Source organism: Engystomops pustulosus, chromosome 5 (genome assembly GCF_040894005.1).
Source record: "Engystomops pustulosus chromosome 5, aEngPut4.maternal, whole genome shotgun sequence".
NCBI lineage: Eukaryota > Metazoa > Chordata > Amphibia > Anura > Leptodactylidae > Engystomops > Engystomops pustulosus.
The window spans coordinates 185,194,031-185,218,490 of record NC_092415.1 but is presented as its reverse complement, the minus strand read 5'-3'; the positions used below and the strand labels follow the sequence as shown (position 1 = coordinate 185,218,490).

General features: G+C 45.3%; 1 protein-coding gene across 1 annotated transcript in view; it reads left to right on the top strand.

Moving 5' to 3' along the window:
* CCNY (cyclin Y) overlaps window positions 1-24,460 on the top strand; it is a 99,679-nt gene that overhangs the window by 50,266 nt on the left and 24,953 nt on the right. The window contains exons 2-3 of the mRNA XM_072154011.1: window positions 20,729-20,803; window positions 21,593-21,627. Coding sequence (XP_072010112.1) covers window positions 20,729-20,803; window positions 21,593-21,627 — 110 coding nt within the window. The remainder of the gene's footprint in view (window positions 1-20,728; window positions 20,804-21,592; window positions 21,628-24,460) is intronic.

The window sequence follows — 24,460 nt, the reverse complement described above, 5'->3', positions numbered from 1 at the left end:
GTGATTCAGTATGCCCCCCTCAATACGCAGGATCAGGATAATGGACTTAGCCAGAGGCATTTGTAGTCTTTTCTTCAGCCGGATACATCCCTAACCCTGGTTGGCTGAAATAGAGTTATTCTCTGATTACAAACCTCTGTGGGGGAGTGACAGGAGAAAGATCTAAAATAAAAGGTACTCAACCACCCCCCATTTCCCATGGCCCGACCACGATTATGGAAGCGTTTAGCTTAGCAGTGATTCCATGATCCCTCTCCTGTGACCATTGCCACTTCCATCCCAGTCAGTGTAACAATAAGATTGGAGGTCTCACCGTAAAAACAAAATGCGAGTGTTTTACTTTCCGCCTGTCTTTGCCCATTATGTGTCAGCATTGCTTCCCCTCTCCAAAAGGAACGGCGTGCCGCAAAATATATGGCAAAATATATGGCGGACGTAGGCTAACATTTTGTGGCTACCTCATGGCCACCATTTACGGTTGTGTGCATGATGCCTTAGTTGAATGTCAGCCAAATGCCCCAATTTTGGAAGGAGGAGGCAATTTTAAGAGGGACGTCTTATCTATTGCCAAGGTCCCCAACTTATTTTGAATCGGGGACAATCTGCACTCCAGAAAATGTTTCCAGGGACCTTCCTTCTTTTCTTTTTGCTGTGAGAATAAAGAATTTCTCCTCTTCATTCTTCTCTCTTTTTTTGCCAGCTGTGTCATCACATCCAGCTTGATGCTCTCCAATGTAGAAGCTCAGCGGTGGAATGGGAAGGCGACAGCTTCCTGCTTCTTCATTGTATTCAGTTTATGGGATTGTGTCCAGAACAAAGTTTCCAATTGCCCAGAATCAGGTTGACCAATCCATTTGTTTCCAAGGATTTCAGGCTACAGCTTCTGTCCTTCTTGAGAACCTATGGACACACAACTTAGATGACCATCATCTGTTTCCAAAACAGAATTGCTGATACGTTTTGGGGTCATCACCAGGCAGTCATTAACCTACTTTCCTTCATTTTTGTTACCTGCTTAATAAACCGTAGTACAGCGTTAATTAGTAATTTAGCCATCCAGTGTTCGCCTCTTTGTATGATTGCCGCTGATTCACCCTGGTCCCCTGTGGAAGACTCGTACGTCAGTCAGCAAATTTTCCTTTATTACGGATTTGTCATGGTTTATCCTGGCAGATATTGTTGTTCCTTTTCTCTAGTGAGTCACTTCATCTGAGGCCAAGATGCTGCTTGTTATGTGGAACAGTGTTCAGCTTCTTGTTCAGATCTTATTTCGCGTATCTCAGAATAGCACCAGTAAAATCCTATATTCTTTTGGTTTCCGTTAGTGGACGTTTTAGTTTAAAGGACATCTACCATCAGGTTACTAATGGTAGATGTGTCCTAGTAAGAAGTTCCTGAGGACTTCTTTTATTATAACTCTAGATTGCGGAGATATAGAGATATAAGAGTTAAGCTAATGACACTAGGGCTCTCAGGCTATGTCACCCGGAGGTCTCGGGAGCCTAGTATTTTAATTTATGCACTCCAATCCAGGGCCGCCACTAGAAGATTTTTGTGAGCTCCCCCACTGGTGTCCATTCCCATATTGATACTTAACTTCATACACAATCATTTTTGATCCATGACAAGCTAGACTCTGCACGTGCTCACTTGGTATACAGAGAGCCCCTGCACGGGCCCACTCGGTATACAGAGAGATCCTACACAGGCCCACTCGGTATACAGAGAGCCCCACCAGTTTACAGCAGATGACCCTTTAATGAAATGCCGCCCCCTCCTCTTGGAAAAAAAAAATCTATACTCACCTTTTGGCTTCTTTTCCCCGCCCCCGTGACTCTGTCTTCAGCTTTTCTGGCCCATGGGCATTACTATGACGTGGCGGTGTATCGGCTGCAGGACATCATAGTATAAGGGACTGCACGGCGCATACAATAAGCCGCGTCATACTGATGCAGCCGGGCCGGAAGAACAGAAGACGGAGCCACGGGAGCGGGGAGAAGAAGCAGAAAGGTGAGTATAAAGTTTTTAATTATTTTTTTTCCTCATAAAGGGTCTGGGAATGGGGGGTTTAGCCTCTTGGGGCCCCCCTTTTGATAGAAAACGGGGGGGGGGGGGAACCCTTGAACACAGTGCCGCTAGACCCCCCATCATGAGTCCAACCCGTAGCACTAGCGGTACCAAAATCCCCCCCTGTGCATAGATAGGTTATAGACAGCTCCCTGCGGCGCTCAGGTAGCGTATCCTGAGTAATTAGCATAACTTTTATAACTCTATATTTCCGCAATCGTGGCATATAAAGTAAATAAAAGAAGGACAGTAAACTGATGGTAGGTGTCCTTTAAGGTCAAATACTTGGTTCACTTACAGGAAATAGAATTGTTAGATATTCAGAGTTTACAAAAAACTAAGGTGCAGTACTAATTGCATTTAGCTACTCTCTGTAAAAGCAGAGAATTCAGAATTGCAGAATTAGTGGGTAAATGATCATTACACAGCACTAGTCCTTCTTCAGGATTAAGGATGTTTACTACAGGAATGTGTAGTCAGCTGCTGGCACTAGGAAACAATCCCCTCCTATGCGAGCGATGCCTAACAAGCGCAGAGACTGCAAAAACTGTTCATTAGAGGATCTAAAGGACCAATAATGATATCTGGAAACCAGTGTTTCCCTTTAAGGAATTCCGAAAATATCTTCACGAGTTCATTAGTCATGCTGCCATATGCAATGGGGCTTATTTACTAAGGGTCGCCGATCGCACTTTGTTTGGACTGTTACGGTTTTCAGGATTTGCGCAGCTTTGACAGGAATTTAACAGGTGTTTGCACTGGAATTGTGTCGTACGCGATCTTTTATTGGCGCAGCTGTGCTGGCTTTCATGCAACACGGGTTGGGGGCGTGCCGTCGGACGATCCGACTGATTCGGACTGAGCGCGGGATTTAACTTTCAAATTGTGTCGCAAGCCCAAGCACTTACATGCACCAGAAGAAGAAGGTGAACTCTGTCGGACCTGAGCGGGGAAGTGACACATGTAGGATATCGGGCGCATGATCTTAGTCAATCGCGGCACAGTGCATGATCGCTGGACAATGCACTTTCTGTGAACTCCGCGGACAAGTAAGGAAATGTGCCCCAATGTGTGCACCATAATCTGTATATAGTCTTTTATATTGGGATACCCCTTATTAAAGTGGGGCTCTCATGGCACTGTCCCACTGATCAATGTATTCTTATACATTGAATCTTTGCCACCCCCCCCCCCCCCCCCCTTTTATGTACAAGGGATTAAACTAAATCTAAAAATTAAAGCTGACTCCAGTGCTGACCTTCTGGTTCCCCCTTTCTGCAGCTCCCGTTTTTGTGTTTGACAAGTGATGTTCCATTATAGGGAATTCACCATTGCCACCAATCAGTCATCTGTCATCCCTGCTGCATAAACATTGCATTACTGCTGAGGCTGGTCAGTAATGTGCCACTTATGTACAGCTGAGGCCGGTTATTGAGTGCGATGTTGGTAAATCATATGGTGACATATTCCACAGGATTTGGTCTGGACTAGCACACTGCCGTGTGAATAAGGCGTTAGAGAGAAGGGACTAGCTCTCGTGATGCACTGAAGCAGCGCATAGCCGCGTCTACATGCTCCAGGCTACATGCGCCAAGCTATATGCTCCAGGCTACGTGCACGTGAACTACTAAGATGAGGATAATGTCGCAGATTAAGGGTCTAGGTAAGGGTCACGAGCGGCCAAGACAAGTTGGGGGAAGCTTGACTGTGTGCCCGAGCTCCCCCGCCTCTTTGACTTTATTATCAGATCACAAGAGATGGAATAAAAGTTATATTTACACAAATTATGGCAGCAATATTATAAAAAGGGCATCATTGGAACACTATTACAGTCCACGAAAAGGTACAGTCTGGGGTTTAATGGGGGGATCTGAGGTGACAGGTTCCCTTTAAAGCTGATGACTGCTTTCCTATACTATGCTAACTGCACATTTGGACACATTAATGCTGGTATATACATACTATTCCTATAACCATACATACATTCCATTACACACATTTTATTTTACCCTTGTCATTGTGAAATAAAATATCCAGTATTTCTTGCTGAAGGAAAAATAATCATCAATAATTTCAGCACTGTACGTATGACACCTGGATCTATAGGACCTTAGGCCCATGTTGGGGAAATGCCTTGTTCTATGCAGGTCTTGATATTTCCAGCACCAATGTTAAACAATGGACTCCTGACCCGCCGGTTTACCATAGTCACTGCCAGAAAACCGGCTGTGAGACACTGAAGGGGTTAACTGTGGATGGGCGGTATGTTTCCCCTAGGTTTTCCTATTACGCAAGGCCTTAGTGCTGAGGTTGTGTTGTCCAGCACCTTGGACACAGGTGGGGGGAACAGCCCAATCAGGCCAATAAAGCCACTCAGCAGAGCTCAGAATGTTGTCTCTCTGTGGAAGGAGGCTGAGAGCACACAGCCCTGACCTCTGTGCCTGGAGCAGCCACGTGTACTTTGGATAATGTGAGTTAGTGATCCTATGTTTAGTTAGCACCCTGACGGGTAGGATATTATTTTGTTTGGATGCCTGAGTGTAAAGGCTGTTTTATTTTACTTTTTGCTGCAATAAACGCAGGCTAGACCTGTTTTGGACTGTACCTTGGTGTCTTGAACTGCATCACAGCACCCCGCTACCACGGTCTCTACCGGGCCAAATCCCCACATATGGTGCTACAGATTGCGGGCAGTTCAAAAAGACACACACCTGAAAGGCTCGCTACATCCTGCAACATTGCATGGCCTGGGTGAAAGCAGCAGGCAAAGTGCAGGATAAAGCCAAGATGGAGGACTTTATTAAATACCTGCAAGAGGAGGCCAGAGCTAATCGGCAGCAGCAGCAGGCCATGCTCCAGCAGCAGGAGGAGAGGTCCCGCCAGCAGCAGGAAGAGTCCCAGGCTAATCGGCAGCTGCAGCAAGCCATGCTCCAGCAGCAGGAGGAGAGGTCCCGCCAGCAGCAGGAGGAGAGGTCCCGCCAGCAGCAAGCCATGTTCCAGCTGCAGGAGGAGAGGTCCCGCCAGCAGCAAGCCATGCTTCAGCAACAACAGGAAGAGTCCCGAGCCATGTTCCAGCTGATGATGGAAAAGTTTTCTGGCGTTATGGCAGCACCACAAGCGACGACTACTGAGGGGTCCCATACTGGTTTGCAAGGGTACCCGGTTGTCCAGCATTCCGCACAGGCTGCAGTGCAGAAGGCTTTACAAAAGATGACAGCGACCGACGATGTGGAGGCGTATCTCACTGTGTTCGAGCGAGTAGCTGAGCGAGAGGAGTTACCAGCTGAGCAGTGGGCAGATGTCCTGGCACCGTTCCTGACAGGCGAGTCGCAGAAGGCTTACTACGACCTGAGTGAAACGGAGGCCCGTGAGTACCCCCAGCTAAAGGCAGAGATTCTGGCTCGTCTTGGGGTCACCGTTCAAGTTCGTTCCAGCCGGGTCCACCAGTGGGCTTACTCAGAAAAACTACCCCCACGCTCCCAAATGCATGACCTGATCCATCTTGTCCGGAAGTGGCTACAACCAGAGGACTGCACCCCAGCACAGATGGTGGAGAGAGTGGTTCTCGACAAATTCACCCGTTCTCTGCCCTCTCGGCTCCAGCGGTGGGTTGGACAGGCCGGTCCCACAAAAGCTGAGGAACTCGTGTCCCTAGTAGAGAGATATCGGGCTACGGAGGACTTTCTACTTACCTCTCCCACACGAAGCAGTGCCAGTGACAGGGTCACCAAACCGTCTGGTAAGACTACTACTGCGGAAAAGGGGAGACATGTCAGGTTGGGAGGGGGTTCATTGGGGGGCGTGGATACCCAGAAACCCAGTGAGGCTCGTGACCGAGGTCATAGCCGTATCCAGTGCTGGCGATGCCATGAAATGGGCCATATTGCTGCCAACTGTCCCCTGTCAGTGGAGCCAATGGACTGCAACCAGACCCGGCGAGTGTCACTGTTTGCCCGGCCGGTTCTGGCAGCCGAGTCGGTCACGGATGCAGAACCCCAAGTGTGTATGGTCACAATTGGTGGTCACACGGTGGAAGCCTTGCTAGACTCAGGCAGTCTGGTCACCCTGGTGCGGGGAACTTTGGTTGATCCTGGACTGTACAGTGGGCGGAAAGTGGGAGTGCTATGTATACATGGGGATACTCGCGAATATCCCACTGCCGTCATCAACCTACATACACCTTGTGGTACTGTCACCCATGAAGTGGGGGTGGTGGGGACCCTGTTTCATGAGGCTATTATCGGCAGAGACTTACCGGTGTTTTGGGACCTCTGGAGACGAAGATCCACCTCAGGTGCTGTTGCAGATAATGGACATCAGGTGTGTCCGGCCTTGGCCCCTGAACCCTTTGAGGCCAATGTACCCACACCAGCAGTAGGGGTGACCCCATGTGATGAATTCTCTCCCCTAGAGGTCCTAGCTGGTGAGGTCGAGGGCCACGAGGAGGTGGCCGACATGCCGGACCTTGAGATTTCCCTTGAAAATTTTGGGGCTGCACAGCTACAGGACCCTACCTTGTTTAAAGCACGGGAGAATGTTAAGGTGATAAATGGGGTACTGTTGTACAGGGTCGACCAGATACGGGGTGAGGAGGTTGAGCAACTTGTAGTACCCCAATCTCACCGTAGGCTGGTGCTAGAGTTGGCACACAAACATGTGCTGGGAGGGCACTTAGGTGCAGAGAAGACCCGAGAGAGGATCCTGCAGAGATTTTTCTGGCCCGGGGTGTGGGAGGAGGTAAACCGGTATTGTAGCTCCTGCCCTGAGTGTCAACTTACTGCCCCGGTGTCCCACTTCAGGAGTCCTCTGGTCCCGCTACCAATCATAGAGGTGCCATTTGAACGGATTGCAATGGATCTGGTTGGCCCCATAGTCAAATCCTCAAGGGGGCACCAATACATCCTGGTTATCCTGGACTACGCTACGCGGTATCCCGAGGCGATTCCATTAAGGAACACCTCCTCCAAAAATATTGCTAGGGAGCTGTTCCAGGTATTCTCACGCACAGGCCTCCCCAAGGAAATCTTGACTGACCAGGGTACCCCATTCATGTCTAGGGTTATGAAGGAGATGTGTAAATTACTGCAGGTTAAACAGCTCCGCACCTCTGTGTATCATCCTCAGACAGATGGCCTGGTCGAGAGGTTTAACAAAACCTTGAAGGGGATGCTAAAGAGGGTGGTCAGCAAAGATGGGAAGGACTGGGATTGTTTATTGCCCTATTTGATGTTTGCCATACGTGAAGTTCCCCAGTCCTCTACAGGTTTTTCACCCTTTGAGCTGTTATATGGCCGTTCCCCACGTGGGCTGTTGGATGTAGCCAAGGAGACCTGGGAACAGGAGAGGACCCCCCACCGTAGTGTGATAGAACACGTCTCCCTTATGCAGGACCGCATAGCAGCGGTAATGCCCCTTGTAAAGGAGCACATGACAAGGGCACAAGAGGCCCAGTCTAGAGTCTACAACAGGTCAGCCAGACTCAGGACCTTTAACCCAGGCGATAGAGTGCTAGTTCTGGTGCCCACCGTTGAGAGCAAGTTCTTGGCAAAGTGGCAAGGACCATATGAGGTCATGGAGAAAGTGGGGGAGGTAACCTACAAGGTATCTCAACCGGGGAGGAGGAAACCCGAACAGATATACCACGTGAACCTCCTAAAGCCATGGAGGGAAAGAGAGTCCCTGATGGCCATGGGAGTAGAAAAGGCGTCTGTCCCCAAGAAGGTGACACCGGAGGTAGGTGTACCCGATGCCAAGGTGCCTGAAGTACGGATCTCGGAGTCCCTCTCCAGGGCCCAGATTCAGGAAGCGAAGGAGTTTGTGCTCCGAAATGTGGATGTGTTCTCTAAGTTACCGGGGCGTACTTCAGTCATCAAGCATGACATCATAACCGAACCCCACATCCGGGTACACCAAAAACCCTACCGGGTCCCTGAAGCGCGCCGGCTTGCCTTCTCCGAAGAAGTCAGGCAGATGTTAGACCTGGGGGTAATCGAGGAGTCTAAAAGTGACTGGTCGAGCCCTATTGTGTTGATTCCCAAACCTGATGGTTCCCTACAGTTCTGCAATGACTTTAGGAAGTTAAACGAGGTGTCCAAATTTGATTCTTATCCCATGCCCAGGGTTGACGAGTTGATAGAACGACTTGGACAGGCTAGGTTCTTCTCCACCCTTGACCTGACAAAAGGGTATTGTTGGCAGGTACCTCTGACTGACAGGGCTAAAGAGAAGACCGCTTTTGTTACCCCTGATGGGCTTTTTCAGTACGTGGTACTTCCCTTTGGGCTACATGGGGCTCCCGCCACATTCCAGAGGTTAATGGATCTCGTGCTAAAACCTCACCGGAGTTATGCCTCGGCCTACTTGGATGACATCATAGTCTATAGTAACGACTGGGAGAGTCATCTAGCCAAGGTGCAAGCAGTGGTAGACTCCCTGAGGGCAGCAGGGCTGACAGCGAACCCCCAAAAATGTGCACTGGGTCTGGAAGAGGCCCGTTACCTGGGGTACCGTATTGGGCGAGGGGTCATCAAACCCCAAGTAAATAAAGTAGAGGCGATCCAGCAGTGGCCACGACCTTTGAGCAAAAAGCAAGTGAGGGCCTTCCTGGGCATAGTGGGCTATTATAGCCGATTTATCCCCGATTTTGCGACAATAGCGGCACCCCTGACTGACCTGACCAAGGGTAGCAGGGCGGTGATGGTAAAGTGGAGTGAAGAGGCTGAGGGGGCGTTTCAGCGACTTAAGACGGTTTTGTGCGAGGGACCGGTACTGATCACCCCTAACTTCACCAAGACCTTTATCGTGCAGACTGACGCTTCGGACGTAGGCTTAGGGGCTGTCCTGTCCCAAGTAGTGGAGGGTGAGGAACATCCTGTGACATTCCTGAGCCGCAAGCTCACACCTCCTGAAAAGAACTATAGCATAGTTGAGAGGGAGTGCTTGGCGATAAAATGGGCTCTGGAATCCCTGAGATACTACTTGATAGGGCGACAGTTCACACTAGTGACCGATCACTCTCCCCTCACCTGGATGAGTCAGGCCAAAGAGAGGAACGCCAGGGTCACAAGGTGGTTCCTGATGCTGCAGGGTTTCAAGTTCACGGTGGAACATCGAGCAGGAAAGCTGCATGGGAATGCCGATGCCCTGTCTTGTACCCACTGTCTGATGGCCAATAGTGTTCGCCCCCACAGGGTCAAACAGAGGGGGAGGGTATGTGAGACACTGAAGGGGTTAACTGTGGATGGGCGGTATGTTTCCCCTAGGTTTTCCTATTACGCAAGGCCTTAGTGCTGAGGTTGTGTTGTCCAGCACCTTGGACACAGGTGGGGGGAACAGCCCAATCAGGCCAATAAAGCCACTCAGCAGAGCTCAGAATGTTGTCTCTCTGTGGAAGGAGGCTGAGAGGACACAGCCCTGACCTCTGTGCCTGGAGCAGCCACGTGTACTTTGGATATTGTGAGTTAGTGATCCTATGTTTAGTTAGCACCCTGACGGGTAGGATATTATTTTGTTTGGATGCCTGAGTGTAAAGGCTGTTTTATTTTACTTTTTGCTGCAATAAACGCAGGCTAGACCTGTTTTGGACTGTACCTTGGTGTCACTGTCTTGAACTGCATCACAGCACCCCGCTACCACGGTCTCTACCGGGCCAAATCCCCACACGGCGTAGACAAATCCACAAAGCTCTGCCAATTTAGACCTGGTATTAGGTGCAAACTACCAGGGGGAATTTTAATGAATCACCCCCCCCCCCCATAATGTCTACAATTATTTTCCCTCGCATTTGATTAATTAATGAAGTATGACTAGAGATGGCACATATATACCCCCTGTGGTCAATAGAAAACTATACGATAGTACTTTATAGATCCCCTGTGAATAAACTGTTTTGTACATAGTGTTCTGGCTGTTGTTACACACAGAGACGTAACATTACAGTTACATACATACACTACGAGAGGCGCGTTCTTACATGTTGTTAGTTGAAAACAAACCGTTACAGGACACTACAGGTTAACAAGACCACGTAGGTGTGGGACTGTGACTGGTGGTCTGTATGTTGATGTCCACATCACGGTATATTTGATCTATATATTTCTGAAATATTAATTTATCTAGAAACATGGGCTAAATTGAGTAAATCCTCCTGGTGTAGGAGTTTATATAGGTTACTGTCAAATTGTATGGGGATCAAATTTGGGAAAAATAAACAAATGGCGTAATCTTTCATCTGCAGGCAGCTCACACAACTGCAGACAGTATGTTTGGACAGATATCAAACAGCATTGTCAAACAATGAAGCGTTCTGTCCTGTCCAGATGAAAGTGATGAGAGCGGTGGAATACGTGCTGAATTATTCATCTCACAGACCACATACAGATGGATCTTATTGTGAGATGTGCTACACTGAGTCAGCCGCCACAGCTAGGGCAGCCCTGCAAAGTAGTGATTGGTCATGGAACTTTTGGAGAGAATATTTAAATGCATTCACTCATGATATGCATTATATGTTTTATGCAATAAGGCATTGGGGCTCATTTACTAAGGGCTCCACGGCCGCACTTTCGGCGGGTTTCCCGAATTTTTCAGTTTTTCCGAATTCTGGTGCACGTGATCGGATTTCGGCGCACTCGCGCCGGCTTTTTCGCGTGTCCATCGGAAAACCCGACAGATTCAGAAAAAATGTGGAATTTAAAAAACGAAATGTGTTGCAAGATCAGCACTTACATGCACCGGGGAGAAGAAGGTGAACTCCGCCGGACCTCAGCGCAGCAGTGACACCTACTGGATATCGGACGCACGGACCTTAGTGAATCCCGGCAGAACCCAAATCTACGTCGGAGAATGCACCGCTGGATCGCGACAGGACCGGGTAAGTAAATGAGCCCCATTATGTGTGTTTTTGGAAGTCTCTAAGTAGGAGTGGCTAAGAAAAAAATTTGCTAAATTTGTATGCTTTGTTATAAATTGCAAATTATATATAATAATATATTGCGATATAAATGCAAAATGCAACATTTTGAACAACCCCCAAAAAAATCTCAGAACCTTTTTTTTTTTTTTCCGTGATGGTCTATTAAAACCAATGGGGCACATTTACTTATCTGTCCCGTCGCGATCCCTGCTGTGTGTTGTCCGACGAGGATTCAGATCTTCCGCGATTCACATAGCTCATGCACCCGATTTCCTGCATCCGTCGCTTCCCCCGCTGAGGTCCGCCGGAGTTCACTTTCTTCCCTTTGCATGTGAGTGCCGTTCTTGCGCCACAATTTCGTTTTTAAATTCTGCAGTTTGTCTGAAACAGTCGGGTTGTCCAACGTCCAAACCACCGATTTTTGTTGCATGCAAGCCGGCGCCAATGCACCACAATCCGATCGCGTGCGCCAAAAACCTGGGGCAATTCAAGGCAAAACGGTAAAAAGTCGGGAATCCCAACGAAAATGTGCTGTTTGGACCCTTGGTAAATTTTCCCCAATGTGTCCACCTCCTAAAGTGGTTTTCCCAATTCCTGCTTAAGCAGCATGTTACTAGCATTTGCAAGCAGCCCAGGATGGAACCCGATGATAACAATTCATAAAGATAAAATGGTTAATCTTTTTTACTCATAAATTAATACAAATGTGCAAACAGCAGGTGGTATTACACAAACAAGAAGTTCTCACCCATGGTACACAGAAAGAATGGAATGACTGTATATATACATAAGGTTCAAATACACAGATGCATCACTGCAGATTTACTTCATTACTGCTTGATCACAGCAGCTGTACTTCATTGCTGCATAACGACAGCTCTACTTCATCACTGCATGCGCACAGCTCCTTGGTAATTTGAGTTGTGTGTACATAACAATATATATATATGAATCAGCAACTGGCTGTTGTTACTGCCCTATGTGTCCATACATTAGATGCCATGAAATCAGATTTACTTGCTAGTGGAAAAACAATAAAAGGTGCTCCAGAAATATTAATACTGAATGTATTTCCTAATGGACATGTGAGGAGAGCTCATGTCCGTTAATGGGAAAAAAGTAGTATAGTGTGAGAACCACTAACAATGTAACTAAATACGGTAACACTAATAGCAGATTCATTACCTAATTAATTGTAGGGTTTGTTTGGATGTGGAGACATTGTAGAATAAACCCAGTTTGCAAGTTCCAGCATAAATATTTGCTGAATAGTAAATTCCCTGTGACAATATTTAGGATTTCAGGGCTTAAAGTAGATTTGTTCTCTTCACACAAAAGTGTCTTTTTAGAATAGGAGAATTTTATTGGAGTGAGACCACACAGAACTCCACACAGTGGTATGGGCCTCATTATGTGATGTCTAGGACATGGTATGTCTATAGGAGGCCCAGTGGCCATCTCGTATTGATCACTAGGACCTCTCTTTACTCCTTATAATGGACCTGTGCAGCCCTTCTCAGCGTTCAGATACCTTTCTCCTAGCAGCAGAAGTGAATTGCCCAAAATGTAGCTGCCTTATATTTTTACCTAGGTGGAATAGAAGTAAGCTTGACGGGAACAGCAGTGATCCGAGCTACTGTTGGACGCGGTTCTATATTGGGTATTGTTATCTTACAGCATAGTCATTACCCTGCGTGGGATTATTGTGACAGTTACCTTGGCTACAAAGTTAATATTATATTATATTTAACAACATACAATGTTAAATTTTAGGTTTGTTCCATAAAGTGGATACAAGTGAATCTAATCACCTTTAATTGGGATTTCTTAAGACTTGTTCTAAATATTAGCTTGATTGTCTTGGTTGCATTCTTTGCAATAAGGAAACAAATTGGGGTATGTCAGGGCTCAGGGTCAGTGAACCTCCTGGACCACCGACACCTAGGACCGGAACCTAAGTGGCACCCGGTCTTCAGCAGAGCCCGTCGCAAAGCAGGATGGTCTTGGTGTGGTGACACAAGCAGATAGTCAGGGCAGGCAGCAGAGATGCAGAGTCTGGAACGGAGCAGGATGTCAAGGCTGGCAGAACAGGAGCAACGTCAGGGTCAGGTCCGGGGTCACAACGGGAGATAAACGCAGGAACGGGAACAGGAACAGCTATGTAAGCTTTCTCTAAGACTGGTAGGTCAAAGATCTGGTGGGGGTTGATGGGAGCAGCCGCTTTAAGTAGGGACTGGGACCCCCAGAATTCTAAAAAACGGGACCCCTAGCTATCTGGAGGGAGTTTAACAGCAGCTGCTCCAATGAGCTGTACAGATGTGTTGGATATTGCCAAGTACAGTGTTCGGCTATCTTTTGGTGCTCCCATAAATATAGAATGGGAGTTCTGTAGATTCCTCCATGCTGGGCTTGGCTATTTCTGACACTACTGTACTAGTGAATGGAGTAGTAGGATGCATGCTTCATCCTGACTCTACACCCATTAGTGAGAATGGGACCCCCAAGAGCTGCATTTTAGTTCCCTGGATCGGTGGGGGTCCCTCTAGATCAGGGGTCCCCAAACTTTTTACACAGGGGGTCGTTCACTGTCCCGCTCAGACCATTGGAGGGCCGGACTAAAGTTTAAAAATAAATAGCGGTACATGTGACCGCATCCATAATACACTGGGGCCCCCCCTCAATTAATTAATATACTTCACCCCCTTTTGAACTATTTTATATATTGGCCCATTTAATTAATTGGGCCAATTAATTATTAAATATACTGGGACCCCTCTCCTCTCTCAATTATTTACTATACCCCCACCATTAATTATTTCCTATGCGGCCCTCCACCATTAATTATTTCCTATGCTGTCCCCACCATTAATTATTTCCTATGCTGCCCTCCACAATTAATTATTTCATATGCTGCCCCCCACCATTAATTATTTCCTATGCTGCCCCCCACCATTAATTATTTCCTATGCTGCCCCCCACCATTAATTATTTCCTATGCTGCCCCTCACTATTTAATTCTTTCTTATGCTGCCCCTCATAATTAATTATTTCCTATGCTGCCCCCACCATTAATTATTTCCTGTGCTGCCTCCACCATTAATTATTTCCTATGCTGCCCCCACCATTAATTATTTCCTATGCTTCCCCCACCCATTAATTATTTCCTATGCTGCCCCCCACCATTAATTATTTCCTATGCTGCCCCCCACCATTAATTATTTCCTATGCTGCCCCCCACCATTAATTATTTCCTATGCTGCCCCTCCACCATTAATTATTTCATATGCTGCCCCCACCATTAATTATTTCCTATGCTGCCCCTCACTATTTAATTCTTTCTTATGCTGCCCCTCATAATTCATTATTTCCTATGCTGCCCCTCATAATTAATTACCGTATATACTCGAGTATAAGCCGACCCGAGTATAAGCCGAGACCCCTAATTTTACCAACAAAAACTGGGAAAAACTACTGACTCGAGTATAAGCCGAGGGTGGGAAATGCATTGGTCAAACCCCCCCCCATAGTATACAGCCTGCCAGCCCCCAGTAGTATACAGCCTGCCAGCCGCCATGTAGTATTTAGCAGCCCCTAGTAGTATACAGCAAGCCCCTAGTAGTATACAGCAAGCCCCTAGTACTATACATCAGCCACCAGTAGTATACAGCAGCCCCTAGTAGTATACAGCAGCCCCTAGTAGTATACAGCAGCCCCTAGTAGTATACAGCAAGCCCCTAGTAGTATACAGCAAACCCCTAGTAGTATACAGCAAACCCCTCGTAGTATACAGCAAACCCCTAGTAGTACACAGCAAGCCCCTAGTGGTATACAGCAAGCCCCTAGTGGTATACAGCAAGCCCCTAGTGGTATACAGCAAGCACCTAGTAGTATACAGCAAGCCCCCAGTAGTATACAGCCTGCCAGCCGCCATGTAGTATTTAGCAGCCCCTAGTAGTATACAGCAAGCCCCTAGTAGTATACAGCAAGCCCCTAGTACTATACATCAGCCACCAGTAGTATACAGCAGCCCCTAGTAGTATACAGCAGCCCCTAGTAGTATACAGCAGCCCCTAGTAGTATACAGCAAACCCCTAGTAGTATACAGCAAACCCCTCGTAGTATACAGCAAACCCCTAGTGGTACACAGCAAGCCCCTAGTGGTATACAGCAAGCCCCTAGTGGTATACAGCAAGCCCCTAGTGGTATACAGCAAGCACCTAGTAGTATACAGCAAGCCCCTAGTAGTATACAGCAGCCTGCCCCCACGGACCTTAAAAAAATAAACTTAAATACTCACCCTCCGACGTCAGCGCGGCTCCCCGATGTCGGCACGGCTTACCGATGTCAGCGCATCCCGTCTTCTTTCTTCTCCGCGGCTCCTCTTCATTCTTCCGGCATGGACGCGACCATCTTTTCTTCTAGCAGGCGCATACTATGACGCGACCGCTGCTGACATCATAGTATGTGCGGCCATGACGGAAGAGAGAAGAGGAGCCGTGGAGAAGAAAGAAGACGGGACGCGCTGACATCGGTAAGCCGCGCCGACATCGGGGAGCCGCGCTGACGTCGGAGGGTGAGTATTTAAGTTTATTTTTTTTAACTGGGTAATTTTTTTTTATAATAGACTCGTGTATAAGCCGAGGGGACGGTTTTCAGCACATTTTTTGTGCTGAAAAACTCGGCTTATACACGAGTATATACGGTATTTCTATATTTATATACGGTGCTGCCCTTTATAATTAATTATTTCCTAAGCTGCCCTTCATAACTAACTATTGGTCGCCGGCCCCCACTATCTTTTTACTGCCCTTTTTAATAAAAAAATAAAAAGCCTGTACTCGCCTAAGTCTCCCTCCGAGCGTCTTCTATCTTCTTGGCGCGTCCGGAAGGGGTGCGCCGAGGTTGTCTTCAGGCCACATCGCTCCAGTAATAGTGCTCGAGCGACCGATTCCGGCTGCATCAAGCACTATACAGTGACGGGCAGGATCTTCCTGTCCGGACGGAGGCTCCTGCCCAACTGTCGAAAGCCGTGGAGGCCCGGCGCTGGTGCGCCAAGAGTCAGGGGCCGGAACGAAACGGTCCGCGGGCCGTAGTTTGGGAAACCCTTCTCTGGATTGTCCCTATCCTATAACTTAAATAGGTGGTACAACACCTTTAATCAATGCAAATGTGGTGCATCCTAGGTCACACCTACTTTTGCCAAAGCCATGACTATTTTCGGTGAAGTCACACCCTTTTTGTGCAATTTTATAAATATAGAAAGTATGAAATGTTTTGCTTTGTCTCTCTATCCCATTGTTCTCAATTAAAGTGACAAGCATTAGCTTATATCTGATGCTCTGATTCATTATCACAATTCCATTTAAGTCTTAGGTGGCAAATTAACGTACATGGTTTTTTTTTCAAGGTACTTATAAATATATGTTTCTTTTTCGTTATATTTCTTTTGTGTTTCTGAAGCCTTTGAGTGCTTATTGTTTATACTGATTTTCTTTCTTGTTTCTTCTAGCCGGCTGCATAATTATCTTGCACAAATGAATGTGTTTCTCAGCATTTTAAAGTCTTGGCATAAAAATAGACCAGAAAGAGATTGGAATTGGACGACTTAAAAGTATAATGTGAGAAGTGCAAGTTTGGACTTTGATATAAGGCGGTGATCTAGTTTTAATGACTTCCTTCCATATGGCTTTACAACCCACTTTGAAAAGCAGGGAGCCAGTCTTAAGACTGTCACTTTTTGTGTCTGTTTTATCATAGTGGTTTAGGCTACTTGTTAATGTCTGCATCGCATTTAAGATGTTTTGGTGAAAAGTTGCACGTTTTTGTGCAACTGATTCCGTATTCTTCCTACACAGGGCGGAATAAGTCGCATTAAAGCCTGTACAAGCATCATAGACACTTGCATCGTTTCCTAAAAAAAAATAAAAAAATTATGCATGAAAATTTACTCTCCTCCCCTTTGTCAGGGCCACTTGCTGCAGGCAATCCTTACTGCTGCAGCCACTCTTTCCTGCTGTTGCCACTCTTTCCTGCTGTTGCCACTCTTTCCTGCTGTTGCCACTCTTTCCTGCTGTTGCCACTCTTTCCTGCTGTTGCCGCCACTCTTTCCTGCTGTTGCCGCCACTCTTTCCTGCTGTTGCCGCCACTCTTTCCTGCTGTTGCCGCCACTCTTTCCTGCTGTTGCCGCCACTCTTTCCTGCTGTTGCCGCCACTCTTTCCTGCTGTTGCCGCCACTCTTTCCTGCTGTTGCCACTCTTTCCTGCTGTTGCCACTCTTTCCTGCTGTTGCCACTCTTACCTGCTGTTGCCACTCTTTACTGTTGCAGTTTACAGCCCTATAGAAGGTCATGTAAATGGAGCGTAGTCATTCAGTACAGGCCGCTGATGCTCCAGTCTCCAATGGCCTGAGCTGCAGCAGGGAGGAGTTCTGGCCGTTACCCATGGCACCATGCGTTCTTGCAAACAGTAGCATCGCCAGGATCGGGCTGTCACATCAGTTCAGAGATTTGCTTTACTGCAGATTTATTATGATAACGGAGTTAGTCGAGGCAAATATTTTACAGTGTGCACATTTTGTTTTGAAAAAAAGCAGCATTCCCAACCCGTAATGAGCCACAGGTTCTCAGCAGTACATATTGTGCGACTGTGAATTGTTCGAACAGAGTATTGATTTTCTGAATTCTTACGGAGACACAGTGAGTCAGATAAGACCTCTGCTTCCTATAGAGCAAAAGAGCAGATTTTCTGAAGAAATTAAGCAAAATATTTCAAGGTCTCCGCTTTGCGGTGACTCAATAACTCGATGGCATGTTTATATATTTTTTTTGTGATTTATTGCTTTACTGAGATTCCTATCTCACATTGTGCCAGAATGCTTTTGCGGCTTTGTCATTGGTAATTGGCAGGACTGTTTTAAGTTGATTATAGAGAGGTTTCCCTCTCTTAGAAGAAGAGGAAATAGGTAGTGGATGTTTATTCTGCTGGAATACGGAGTTTGCGGGAGAGAATGGATACTGTGAGAAAAGTTAGCAATGTTAAATTATGTAGCTTGCTTTGATAAGAAAAGTTTCCATCATGTATAACCCAATGGGGAAAAGGTAATGAAAGCTTTCAATGCACACAAGATAAAAATTGGACATAGTATAAAATATTTCCATCAACGGTTGGCCTACCGAGTGTAAAGTTGTAAAATTTATGACCTTGCTTGGCTAAACTACTTGGCTCTGTTTGTTGTATATGGTGGATCAGGTACGGCTCTGGGCAAGCAAATTGCCTTGGTATGTTGGTGGTGGATGGGTTGGATGGTATCACGATCACTCTGCGCTTGGTCAGCTCTAGTCATCCGGAAATTTTAAATCCCTCTTCAACTATGATTAAAAATTTCCCTTCTGATGAATACTGTATTTATGCTCAAGTATTTCCAGACGTTCTATACACTGTAGTCTTAAGAATTTTTTTTTTAAAGGAAAATATACCACTTAGTAAAGGTCTTTTTTAACTAAACATTCCTCCAGACAGCATTTGTTATGCTCATGCAGGAACTGATCTTGGCTTCTACTGTAATTAAGCGTTTTCTGCAAAAAATCAATAATAAGTTTATGCAAATATACAGGCAGTCCCCGGGTTACGTACCAGATAGGGTCTGTAGGTTTGTTCTTAAGTTGAATTTGTATGTAAGCCGGAACTGTATATTTTATAATTGTAACCCCAGCCAAATTTTTTGGGGTTGTCATAAGAACCAGGATTAACAATTATATAATAATAATTCCTTATATAGCCCACACAGATTACACAGCGTTCCACAGAGCTTGTCAAATCGGCAACAATAAAGCATGATTGCAGACACCTTTGATAACTGTTAGAGCTGTTTATTGTAGTTTGGGACTAATTTACAGTAATTTACTAACATCCAGAGGTCTGTTCGTAACTAGGGGGTCATATGTAAGTCGGGTGTTCTTAAGTCGGGGACCGCCTGTACTCTAGCGCTCCTCATGCTGTAACACAGACGGCCTGGCACTGTTGTTATTCTAATTATGCACGCCTCCCGCGTGCATGTCATTGCCCAGCCTGCCCTCCTTTTCCCCACTGACTATCAGGACCTGTACCGCAATAGTGCTTGTTAGGTCACAGTCGGCTGCTTTGCAGTGTAGCTGCCTCCGAACCAAGTGGTAGCGTTTGGTGATGTCACTGGCTCTTGGGAATGGGGAAAAGGAGGGCGAGCTGTGCTATGAGATGCACGCTGGAGACGTGCATAATTAGATTAATAACAGAGCGAAGAGCCATCTATGTGACTGCATAAGGAAAGCCAGATCAAAATTAGCATATACTTGTAATAACTTGCGCCTGTGCAGCTACTCCACGCCCCAGTAGCCGCATAAGAAAATTTGAATATAAAGACAATAAATGTTATCGAAACCGTGTGTGGACGTGAGGATTAGCCCGTAAAAGGGCTATCCTCACGTCCTATTGATCCACCTACCCACCCAATCTACCTTTGTAGGTAGATTTGTGGTGGTAGGTGCCCTTTAAGTAGGGGACCGCCTGTATACTCTGCTGTTATCTATTTTGGGGATATGACCACCTTTTGAGATTTTGCGGGTCCAACTCTCCCCCCTTCTTTTATTCAGCTGTTTTGAAGGGATACTTCCTTTGTGATACTTCTCTTTTTGTGAATTAATTCCTGAATTTAGATGTAAAACTACAACAGCTCCCCTTTACTACTGTACTGAGCTGACGGATGGGGTTGATAGCTTCAGTGCCACCTCTAATTGTATGGATAGTAAAGGAGTGTAAAAACCAAAAGTTTTATGTATCAAGCTTTTCCATCTTTGTGAAGCAGGAAGACCCTTGGTAACTTTATGCAATATATTAGCATTTTAAAGGGAATCTGTCATCAAAAATTAACCTAATAAATCACTGCCAGTTTGTTGTCAAGCAGCTGGACAGCTTCTAGATCTGTTTTTTTCATGGCCCAGCTTGATCGCATAATCCGGAAAAACAACTTTGAAGAGAGATCTAAGTTAGATGTATAAAGTCAGGGAGGCGGAGAGTTTAATACTGAAGTCAAGCTCTCCCTCCCTCTGAACACCACCTCCCACATCGTGGGCAGGGCTTCAGGACATCTGATAAATTATTTCCCTGGACACAGGACCAGAACCATCAATTACAGTTTAGGGGGCGCTCTAAGGCAGGGAAAGCTTGACTTCAGTGTTAAACTCTCCGCCTCCTTGACTTCATAAAACCAATTTACATCTCACTTCAAAGTTGATTTTCTGGATGATGCCACCACATGAGGCCAGAATAGAAACATTTTTTAGAGGCTGCTCATGGTGGTTTATTATTGGTAGGCCAATTTCTGATGACTGGTTCCCTCTTAACTGCTCTTAATGGTCCAATGTGAACTGGGTTTGGTGGTTTGCATTCAGTTTACAGATTTCAGTAACAAAAATGTTCTTTTGTTCTGCAAACAAAATTGAAGTCACTTTCAGATAATTTCCTGCAGTAATCAGCGTCCAGGGTGCAATTTCTTCATCTCCCAGTGCATCTCTTTTCCACATGTTCACTCCATAAATTGCATTTATTATGCACAAACAATTTCTTACAGTTTATGAATTGCTTTTGTCTGTGGATGGCAAATTGTTTGTTCTTCTGCAAATTGCTTGTCTGCTAGGATAAACAATGTTTACATGGCTGCGCTGGATGTGCCACATGCATATATAATAAGCGGGGATGTCTCTTCTTATTCTAGATATGAACATGGAATTTAACCCTTCAGATCATCCGAGGGCAAGCACAATATTCCTCAGCAAATCCCAAACAGATGGTATGTATTGACTTCTGAATGGGGACCCCTTCCCCCTTAAATAATAAACATATTTGTTTACTCACACATGTGAGTTACAATCACAGACTATATATACACCATGCATGCCTACATACATGCATACATACATATATACATACATACATACAGCATACACATACATACAGCATCATATACACCTATGTACCATATACACAGACATTTACCCTATACACATCACATATGCACACACATATAGAACATATGCACATCAAATATACACACATACATTAAATACACACATACATACTTTACCATATACTCACACACACATAGTACATACACACACACACATACTGCATATACACACCCAGCATCCTAGATGTTGTGGCCCCCTGACACTGTTGGCCCCATAGCAGCTGCTATGGTTGCCTCCCCTGTAATTATACCCTTAATTCCCTGTCTACAATGTATTCTATCAGCAATTTCAACCATACACACATCCTCTTGAGGTTTATACAAGCAATGTACATCTCACTTCAAAGTTGATTCTCCAGTTAATGCCACCACACTGGGCCTCAATGCTGCCTGTAGGCAGTCTTTTATGTCTGCCCTCCAAACCCTCAAAACTCTAGTTGTGAGTTGGATACGTGTATTTCTACATTTTATTAGTAAACGTTCCAGAAAGCCAGGTAATTTTAAAGGGTTAATTATCTTTTTAATGTATGTGTGGGAACCCAAGGTGTTCATTTTCTTATAATTTACAGGTCTCTTCTAATTAACCAGGTTTTCTCATATCTATTTTTGCAGTGAGAGAAAAGCGGAAGAGCCTTTACATAAACCATGTAAGTAAAAGATACATAAAGAATTCAGAGGATGTAGTATCAGTTTGTTAATTTTGAGTTTTTAATTTTTTACTTTAGGGAATTTTAAACCAAGCACCCGTAATCTGTCCTGATAACCCCCCACCCCCCCCATCCCGACTTACTACATTTTTGTCTCAGTTCACACCTCTGTCATGGGACTCTTCTATACTCTCCAGACTAAGAGCATTGGGTGAACAGAGGGTTCTCCATTTACTTCAATGTAGGAAATTCTTTTTTTCTGCCATTTGATAAAGGGGAAGGAACCTGCCGAACACAAATGTGAACTGAGCCTTAAGTGGCTTTAACTGGCTTCTGCTGACTAGTAATACACGATCTTATTAGTGATGGGCAGTCTGGATTTTTTCGGTTACCTGGATTATTAGGCTCCACTCGCTGAAAAGAGACGACTCTTTTGGCTCCGGTTCTTGTGCTGGCTCGCTCGTGAACAACCCATCACTAGTTCTTATGTACTTAGCGCCAAATGTGTATCAGCAGCTGCATATCCCCCTGACCACTGGGCTTTCAGACAACCATAATTTTCCATGAGCCAAAAAATGTGAACTAAGCTAAAAGGACATCTACCACCAGGATGAAAGATTGTAAACCAAGCACACTGACATGTGTGTGCCCCCTCTGGCAGGATCTGCTCTTCTTTAAGCTTCTTATGCCCTTGTTTTACAAAGAAAGGCTTTAAAAATAATGTAAATGAGCCAGAGAGGCTCTGTGTTCAATTAACAGCTATGGAGCCCAGAGCCCCTCATTTGCATAATTATTGAATAATTCTTTTTTTTGTAAAAATAAGGGAATAAGAACCTCAAAGAAGAGCTCATCCTTCCAGATGGGGCACACACCAGCATGATAGCGTGTTTCGTTTTCAATACTTGATCCAGGTGGTAGATGCCCTTTAAGCTTATAAATTTGGAACCCATAGATGTACCAATCCCATAATGGAAACAAATAACAAACCTCTGTTTTAGTAATCAGTGCCCCTGTATGTAACAAAAATCAACTCTTATTCCATATGCAAATTGTTACCTTGCTATACCCAGGCCATGCCTTTAACTCCTGGAAAAGCACTGTTGCCACCTTCACTGCCGGCACCACCTCTTTCATCTTGGAACAGATTCACCTTCTGCTCTTCTTCATGGACCCACCTGAATCATTGTGCAGCCACAAAACTCACAGAGGCCCGTGCATGCATAGTACAACCAGGTTTTCTGCCTGGCGTTTCCACACCTACATATGTCGTAGTTGCACATTATTTTGGGCTGGGTATCTGTGAAGCAGAGTGGAAGGCGAATCTAATCTCTGAAAAAAGGGATAGTATTGGCAAATGATGGGAGTGATTTTCAGAATCAGTGGTGCTTTAGGTGGGTGCACCAAGGTAACAATCTGTATATGGGGCACTGATTACTCACAGAGAGATGTTATTTGTCCAGGTATGAGCTAAGTAACGCTAAAGGTGCTAAATTATAAGTTTAAAGGGAGTGGTAGACTCAGTTTAGAGACCTGCAGCTTTAAAGGACATCTACCACCAGGATCAAGGATTGTAAACCAAGCACACCGACATACTGGTGTGTGCCCCTTCTGGTAGGATCCACATTTTTCTTTAGCTTCTTATGCACTGAAAAGTGATCTCTATAGAACAGGAAGTGTCAGTATATTATGATGCTCAATGGCTAGATTGAGAAAAATCATGATTTTAGGATATTTTTAAAGAAAATTTAAAAAGCCACCACTGTTTAATATATCTGCCCACACGTGCGTTTCTTCCCCACTTCAGAAACTGCATGTAACATACCTGACATTTGTCTGAACGCACATCTGTGTATACTTTCTATAGCAAAACTGGAGTGATCCCAATCAATACTTTCAGCTTTTCCCAGGAAAGTGGATGAATGGCTACCACTTTACAAAAAAAGGCTTTTAAAATTATGCAAATTGGCTCCATAAATGTTAATAGAGCCTGTAGCCTCTCAGGCACATTTACATAATTTTAAAGCCTCTTTTATTAAAAACAAGGGCATAAGAAGATAATAGAAGAGCGTATCCTGCCACAGGGGGGACACAAAAGTATGTCAGTGTGCTTGGTTTACAATCCTTGATCCTGATGGTAGATGTCCTTTAAACTAACCTCAGTTAATGTAGTTACCAAACCAATGCTGAAATGATCATCAGTAGATACAAGAGCACCTTGTGACTTGGCCTCACTTTCTCCCTTCACATCCAGATCCCTAATCTTATGTTAAGGTTTGCATATTAAAGGGCATCTACCACCAGGATGAAGGACTGTATGCAAATGAGCCTTAGGGGCTCCAGGCTCCATAGCTGTTAATGGAGCCTGGAGCCCCTCAGGCTCATTTTCATACAGTATTTCATCATGGTGGTAAATGTCCTTTAAATACATAGATAAGGATCACTGAAGAAGACACCTAGGAGGAGCAGAAGTGAAGTGACATTGTTACATGATGTAGAGCAGCCTTCGAGATCTGTTCTCGCTCTGCACGTCTCATAGTGATTAATAATACCTTCTTACAGCCCCATCTGAGAGATTTTCTGCACCATCTAGCACTAATTGAAGGGAATGGAGCTCTGGCTCAGGATGAGTGGCACGGGAGAGTGCTTGTGTATATGCAACTTTATGTGTAATTGACAACCCATAAATAACTTTTTTTTTTCAGCTGAGTGGACGATTTATACTGATGCATTAATAGTTTGCGGTCGTGCCCCTGTAGGATGAATGAAAATGTCCCCTTTTAAATGTGTTTTTATTCTCTTTAAGAAAAGGTATCACTTTTATTAATAGATTTGG